Source organism: Aethalodelphis obliquidens, unplaced genomic scaffold (genome assembly GCF_003676395.1).
Source record: "Aethalodelphis obliquidens isolate GAN/ISIS:26980383/991018 unplaced genomic scaffold, ASM367639v1 scaffold979, whole genome shotgun sequence".
NCBI lineage: Eukaryota > Metazoa > Chordata > Mammalia > Artiodactyla > Delphinidae > Aethalodelphis > Aethalodelphis obliquidens.
Window position 1 is genome coordinate 1 of NW_020838890.1, and position 8,548 is coordinate 8,548.

Below are 8,548 nucleotides of genomic sequence, written 5' to 3' on the forward strand. Positions count from 1 at the left end.
AGGTTTTTCAAGAAGGCAAGGGATCAATGTAAGGGTCAGGATAAGAAGTATAAACCTAAGGGAATTTTCCTGAAAAGAGACAGGGAAATGTAGCCACTGAAATGTTGGGGCTTATTTATTAAAGTGGCCAGTATGGCTTCACCAATAAAGAATCCAATGAGGAGATAGCTGTCCCTAAGCACTTGAGTCTGAGCACACTTCATTTTATTCATTGAACACTCTGCTCACTGCCAATGAAAGGGAAATGTTAGTTACATAGTATTTGTAAAGGATCTGGAAGGGAGGCAGTTTATCAGTGGATGACTTTCACAGTTAACTACATGTTAAAGTGAAAATTCTATTCAGGGCACTTGTGTCATCCACATCACTAGACTAGACCATGGGAGAATCTGAAAGTAAAAAGCAGAGGTATATCAAACCAATCCAGGCTTATTTCAATTCATCTCTTAATAATAATACTTCATTTAAAACAAGACGTCCAGGACAAACTTAAAATAGGTGGTATACCAGAACAGCAGTAGAAACCACTTTTAGCTACTAGACACAGAATTAACAATCGCATATGGATTTATCAATGACCTGAGCAAAATAGGCTTCATTTGTAAATGTGAATGGGTAACCAAAGATTCCTCCAGAGGGATACATGAAGAGGGAGGTGATGAGCTAATAAAATACCTAAAGTTAGTGAACAATTATTTGCCATTTAAGTTGAGGTTGAATTAAAAATATTCAAGCATTACAGTACACACTTGTCCCTCTTAGCTGCCCAATATTACACAGATTTTACAAATGTTTGATTCTTTGAGGAACTACTTTGAAAAGCAATCTAGTGCCCTACAAAGTTATTCAACTAGCTTGTGAACTAGTCTTCTATTATTTTTTGTTGCAGTTTGCTCAAAATCACTTGTGAATCTTTAATCAAAGTGTTCAGTGAGTGGAACTTAAAGTTTTGAAGCCTTTAGCAAATTGGAATTCTCGAAAACATGGTGTATAAATAGGAAGGCATTGAATCTGTCACTACAAAAGTGAGGAAGGAAAAGACCAAATCAAATAAGGGAGTTCAAACAGTGTACCTGACGGACATTTTATAATTATGCTTTGTAATCTCATAACTTGTGAGAAAAAGTTTTGGCTGAGCTTCCATTTGGGGGATAAATTTACATTCTGGAATGAATAGAAAAATTGAAAAGCTCTATTATTTTGTGATATCTCTATTTTGTTTGGCAAAATATTCAAGATAATTAGAAATAGAGACAACATAGTTGATGAGTTTTGTGTTAAAAAATATTTGTCTAAGAATGACAGTCTCAATGAAATAAAAATGGACAGTATGATGAAAATATTTGGACCAAAATATTTAAATATTTCCATACATAAAAGCATAATTAAGTACATTTACTGAGCAGAATTTTCCTGAGCTTACCAAGAATCTCACCGTAAGTAGAAAGAGTATTTTTCCAACAAAATATGGGCTACAGAGAAGAGTTTATCAAAGGTATCAATAAATTTCAATTTATTAATAATAAAATGCAACCTTGGAGACAATTACAATTTTAAGAACCAACTAAAAATCATGAGAACATATTTGTAATTAAAGTCGCTGAAGGAGAGGGGAAAGACAATGTGGCAGGAAAATATTTGAAGAAATAAATGCTAAAATATTTCCAAATATGACAGAAACTTTCAAGCCACAGGTCCTCAGTGCTTAAAGATACCTAAGAAGATTGAATAGAAAAAACACCATATACAATCTCATCATAGTCAAATGGCTGAAAACGAATAATAAAAAAAGCTTAAATGAAGCTAGAAGAAAAAAAGGCACATTCCATAAAGAAGATCAATATAACAGTGAAGGGAAGAAAATATTTGCAAATGAAGCAACTAACAAAGGATTAATCTCCAAAACATACAAACTCATGAAGCTCAATATCAGAAAAAAACAACCCAATCCAAAAATGGATGAAAGACCTAGATAGACATTTCTCCAAAGAATACACACAGAGTGCCAACAAACACATGAAAGGATGCTCAACGTCACTAATCATTAGAGAAATGCAAATCAGAACTACGGTGAGGTATCACCTCACACTTGTCAGAATGGCCATAATCAAAAAAATGTACAAAAATGCTGGAGAGGGTGTGGAGAAAAGGGAACCCTCTTGCACTGTTTGTGGGAATGTAAATTGATACAGCCACTATGGAGAACAGCATGGAGGTTCCTTAAAAAACTAAAAATAGAACTACCATATGACCCAGCAATCCCGTTGCTGGGCATTTACCCAGAGAAAACCGTAATTCAAAAAGACGCATGTACCGCGATGTTCATTGCAGCACTATTTACAATAGCCAAGACATGGAAGCAACCTAAGTGTCTATCAACAGAGGAATGGAAAAAGAAATTGTGGTACATATATACAGTGGACTATTACTCAGCCATAAAAAGGAATGAAGTTGGGTCATTTGTAGAGACATGGATGGACCTAGAGATTGTCATACAAAGTGAAGTTAAGTCAGAAAGAGAAAAACAAATACTGTATGTTAACAGACATATGTGGAATCTAGAAAAATGGTGTCGATGATCTTATTTGCAAAACAGAAATAGAGACACGGACATAGAGAACAAACATATGGACACCAAACAGGGAAGGGGGTGGGATGAATTGGAGATTGGGATTGACATATATACACCACTGATACTATGTATAAAATACATAACTAATGAGAAGCTATTGTATAGCTCAGGGAACTCTACTCAGTTCTCTGTGGTGACCTAAATGGGAAGGAAATCCAAAAAAGAGGGGATACATGTATACATATAGCTGATTCACTTTGCTGTACAGTAGAAACTAACACAACATTGTAAAGCAACTATACTCCAATAAAAATTAATTAAAAAAAATAACAGTGAAGGATGAATTCTAATCAAAGCATTGCATCAAGAAGACAATGCAATGACATTTTTAAAGGGCTGAAAGAAAAACATCTTCTCAACCTAGAATTCTATATCCAGTTAAACCAGGGGTCCCCAATGCCCGGGCCACAGACCAGTACAGGTCCGTGGCCTGTTAGGAACTGGGCCACACAGCAGGAGGTCAGCAGCGGGTGAGCGAGTGAAGCTTCATCTGTGTTTACAGCCACTCCCCATTGCTCCCATTACCGCCCGAGCTCCACCTTCTGTCAGATCAACAGTGGCATTAGATGCTCATAGAAGCGCGAACCCTACTGTGAACTGCACATGCAAGGGATCTAGGTTGCGTGCTCCTTATGAGAATCTAATGCCTGATGACCTGAGGTGGAGCTGAGGTGGTGATGCTAGCACTGGGGAGCGGCTGCAGATACAGGTCATCATTAGCAGAGAGGTTTGACTGCACAGAGACCATCATAAATCAATTGCTTGCAGACTCGTATCAAAACCCTATCGGTGAGTGGCAAGTGAAAACAAGCTCAGGGCTCCCATTGATTCTGCATTATGGTGAGTTGTATAATTATTTCACGATATATCACAATGTAATAATAATAGAAATAAAGTGCACAATAAATGTAATTTTCCTGAATCATCCCAAAACCATCCCCCACCCTCCCTGGCCCATGGAAAATTTGTCTCCCATGAAATTGGTCCCTGGTGCCAAAAAGGTTGGGGACCGCTTAGTTAAACTATTCTTAAATGATGAAGAGAAAATAAAGGTATCGTTTGATTCATGGTCAAAGAAGAAATCACAAGGAAAATACGAGCTTATTTCGAAATGAACGATAATGAACACCCCTCATATAGAAATTTGTGGATAGTTAAAAGACTAGTTAGAAGGAAATTTATCACATTAAAAGCTTTCTTAGAAAAGAATAAATGTTAAAATCAGTGACTTATCCTACCACCTTAAAAAGCTAGAAAATGAAGAGAAAGTTAAACTCAAAGAATGAATAAAGAGTGTAGCAATCAAGTAGCAAATAGAGAAATAAAAGAAATCAATAAAGCCAAAGGCTGGTTCTTGGAAAAATTGAATAAAATTGATAATCCCTTGATCAAGAAATATAAGGTACATAATACAAATTACCAATATCAAGAACTGTACATGGGACATCACTAGACATTAAAATGGTAAGAAAATAATCAATTAGCCAATTAGCAAAATGGGCAAATTCCTTATAAAACCAAACATACCAACGTTGATCCTAGAAGAAAAAGAACATCTGAATGTCCTTCTATGTGTTAAAGAAAGTGAATCTGAAATAAAAATCCTTCCCAGAAAAGCTCCATGCCCAGAAGACTTCACTGGTGAATTCTACTGAACATTTAAGTAAGAAATAAAAGAATTATATCAACCATACATCATATATTTCAGAAAATAGAAGAGGAGGAATATATATTTACTGGCTTGTTTCCTGAGGGCAGCATAACCCTGATATAAAGACCTGAGAAAGGCATCACAAAAAAGGGAATTGTAGACCAATATGCCTCACGAACACAGGAACATATACCATTGACAAAATATTAACAAAACAAAGACAGCAATATATGAAAATAATAACATGCCACGACTAAGTGTGAGTCATCCTAGGAAGGCAAGGTTGGTATAATATTAAAAAATCACTCAATATAAATTGTCACATTCACAGATTAAGATAGAAAAATAGACATGATAATCTCAGTCAATGGACAGAAATTATTTGACAAAATTTAATACCCATTCATGTTAAAACATCCCAGAAAACTATATGTAGAAAAGAGCTTCCACAATCTGACAGAAGATGGCTATGAAAAACTTCCAGGTAATAATCATACTGCCTGAGATATTGACCACGTTCCTTACAAAGTTGAGAACAAGGCAATGATGTCTGCTTTCAGTACATTTTCCCACATTTTACTGGACATTTTAAGACAGTGCAATAAGATAAGTACAAGATAAAGTTTATGTAGGGAGAAACAGAATTGTCTTTATGTGACCTTTACATAATTGCATAGATAAAAACTATTAGAGAAACTAAAAAACTCTACATGAACTAATAAATGAACCTAAAAAGATTACAGAGTATAAGGTAGGTATACCAAAACCAATTTTATTTTTATGTACTAGTAAAAAAAATGGAAAGGGGATTTAAAATATTTACAATGATATAATAAATTAATGTTCTTAGAAGTAAATCCATGTAAATCTATAAGACATGCCTGAGAGAAATTAAAGAAGATATAAAAAATGGAGAGATAAACCATGCTCACAGATTGGAAGATTCCATACTGCTAAGATATCTATTTTCCCCAAATTGATCTGTAGATTCACCATAACCCAATCACGATCCCAATCAAAAATCCCAGATTTTTTTTGATGAATTGACAAATGATTCTAAAATTAGTATCTAAATGCAAAGAGACTAGAGTAGCCAAAACAATTTGGAAAAGAGGAAAAATGTTGGATACCTTACCTAATTTCAATAATTAATAGAAAGCTTCAGTAATCAATGCAGTGTGGTATGACAGAAAAACAGATCAATGCACAAAAATAGAGCCACACTTAAACTGTCAATTGATTCTCTGACAGAGGTGCCAAATTAATCCCTATGGTGAAAGGACAGTCTTTTCACTAATGCTGCTGGGACAACTGGATAACTATAATGGGAAGACAATGAACCTCTATCCATACTTCCCAACAAACATGGGTCTATGAATTATAGACCTAAATGTAAAAATAAAACTACTAGCTTTGAGAAGAAAACATAGATGAATTTTTTGTAATCTTGGATTAGGCAAAAATTTCTTAGAGAGGACACAGAAAACACTAACCATTAAAAAAATGATAAATTGGATTCCAAAACTTAAAAACTTCAGTTCAGCAAAATACAGCACTAAGAACATGCATAGAAAAACCCCAGACTAGGAGAATAAATAATAATCAGTTGCACTTTTACATAATAATGCATATGGGAAGTACAATGAAAATAATATTCCATTTATAGCATAATACATAAAATATCTGAATTCCAGGCATAAACTACTAATGATGAAATAAAAGGAAAAAATAACTGCAAAGTTATACTTATGCTTGATTGTATAGACCATAATAAAGATGACAACACTTCCTAATTTAGCAAAGATATTTTAATGTAAGACTAATTAATTTTTCTCAGGACATTTTAAATAACATTTTAAAATGGGATCTCCACACCAAGGAAACATCCCTTTGTTTTTAGTTTATTGACTATTCTTAATAGCACATGTTTATCAGATTGGATTGGGGCAATCAGGAATTCTACAACTGGTCTTTGATTGGTTAGTGACTAGTCAAACTTTCAAAAAAAGGTTAAGAATACCGGAATGAAAATTAGGCCATGAGCAACTCCAAATACCATAACAAGAAACATAATCTTAAAAAATGTCCTGAAGATGTATGCTTTAGCTGCAGATAAGACACACACTCCTATTATTGTTGAAATTGCACTTTGCAACACAGGGTAGCCTAGCAGATACAATGCCTCGATGGTTTTTTGGTTTACTGAGGGCTTTGAACTGGAAACAAATACATAGGAAATGTGGGCAGAAAAATCAAAAGAAAACCCTATACAAATGACAAGATTAATCATGGATATGGAATCAAGATTGATGTTCCAGAATGCCATGAAACCCGTTACTCCCAAAATCACAGAAGCGATAGCAAAAGTTACCCACAAAGAACACAGCAGGTGAGGGATTAACAGTAAGGAAACAATGAACATAGGCGTTGAGGCAACAATTACATTTCAAACAGTGTTTTCTACTATTGCAGAATACTGATCAAAATATATGAACGCCTGGTTATACACCATTAAGGGAATTTCACACTTTTCGGCCATGTCTCGGAACTGGAGTAACATCAGCTTCTTATTGGTTGAAGAAGAAACACCCATGGTCTGAATGAAGGCCCGGGAACAGATGATTTCCTGTGATGATGTAATGTTAATATCATACATAAAAAGCGGAGAATCTATTACAAAATTGGGAATATTTTTTACAAAAGTTATCATTTACATCGTGATGGTGGTTTTCCATATATTTCACATATTCTTTTTTTTTTTTTTTGCAGTACGCGGGTCTCTCACCGCTGGGGCCTCTCCCGTTGCGGAGCACAGGCTCTGGACGCGCAGGCTCAGCAGCCATGGCTCACGGGCCCAGCCACTCCGCGGCATGTGGGATCTTCCCGGACTGGGGCACGAACCTGTGTCCCCTGCATCGGCAGGCGGACTCTCAACCACTGAGCCACCAGGGAAGCCCCATATATTTCACATATTCTTGTAATCAAAACTCTGTAAGATTTTAATCTACATAGTCACTGTTTTCAAAATCTACAAGACATTTTTCCAATTTTTGCCTAGCATCTCCTTCCCAACAGTCAAGAGCTTCAGTAACAATAAGCATAACCCTGGGACCATAAGTTGAAAAATGTTCTTCTTCTACATTAAAATACGGTGTGATGTAGGAGTCATCACTTGCCAAATTTCAGAGGTCTAAACCTTTCTGCACTTGGAAACACCCATATATACTACTTATGATGTACAAAATGTATATAAGCACTACAAAAACTTGGACTCAGTGCTTGTGAGAAAAGGACCAAAATAGTCTCTAAAGAACAAATTCATTGGGCGGATATCAGCTTTATGTTTGTCTCGGAGAGAATTACATGGGAGGCCTTTTTTAACGAGGAACATTTTTGGTCAGGAGTTTCTGGTTTCTGCAACCAGCATAGACAAACTACTTCTCTATTACCATCCAGGGCCATAAATGCTCCAAAACAGGTGATGTTATAAAAATAACAAAAGAGAAGGGTTGTTCCTGTATAGATGCAGAAGTATTGTACGGACCTGAAAGAGGTCATAATTCCTGTATAGAAGGCCAGGATGTTGGTGATGGTGGTGATTGTAATGGACACTGCCACTTTTGAATAGACATTGGACATCCGTTCTTTTATGCTATCCATGAGGTTGGTCTTCTGCCAGGCAGAAATCATGATAAACATGTCATCGACCCCAACGCCTGTTAAAAAAAGAAACAGAATCTTCATACATATGAACATCCATTAAACATTAAACAGATCAGTTCACACCATTTCTTTGTCCATCTCTTAAGGTCTTATTTATCTTCCTCAATCTGTGTTTTGATACTTCTTTCTGTGATGCTTTCTCTGGTTGCCTCTGAATCCACAACAGAACTTATCGCTCCTTGCTCTGTAGTAGCTCTGTGCTTTGCACGTACTCCTATTTGCACAGAGCACAGCATACTCTACTCCTAGTCATCATTTAGGGTGTTTCAATGATGAGTCAGGAAACCTGGCTGCTGGGTGTTAGGTGAAGTGGGATTAGCAATGTATCCTTGACTCCATTAGAATACTTGAGAGACCATTTTCTCCCATAAACCATTTTATTCTAGTGCACTAATGTTGAGCCAACATACTGTTGCTTAAAATATGAGCTGGATTTATCTGTTCTACAGTTAGCATCTAGCTATCAATGTGCTGATTGTAGAGGCACCCCATAGTTTATAGACACACACACACACACACACACACACACACACACACACACA

The 8,548-nt window shown here is 36.0% G+C and overlaps 1 protein-coding gene and 1 pseudogene across 1 annotated transcript; both read right to left on the reverse strand.

Moving 5' to 3' along the window:
* Positions 1 to 6,136: 6,136 nt before the first annotated feature.
* On the reverse strand, positions 6,137 to 7,018 carry LOC113616942 (patched domain-containing protein 3-like). Its single transcript, XM_027100298.1, is given in 2 exon segments — positions 6,137 to 6,988; positions 6,990 to 7,018. Coding segments are annotated over 2 exon segments (735 nt in total). The 3' UTR covers positions 6,137 to 6,282.
* A 246-nt stretch (positions 7,019 to 7,264) lies between these two features.
* LOC113616941 (patched domain-containing protein 3 pseudogene) lies at positions 7,265 to 8,534 on the reverse strand (annotated as a pseudogene).
* Between the last annotated feature and the right edge of the window lie 14 nt (positions 8,535 to 8,548).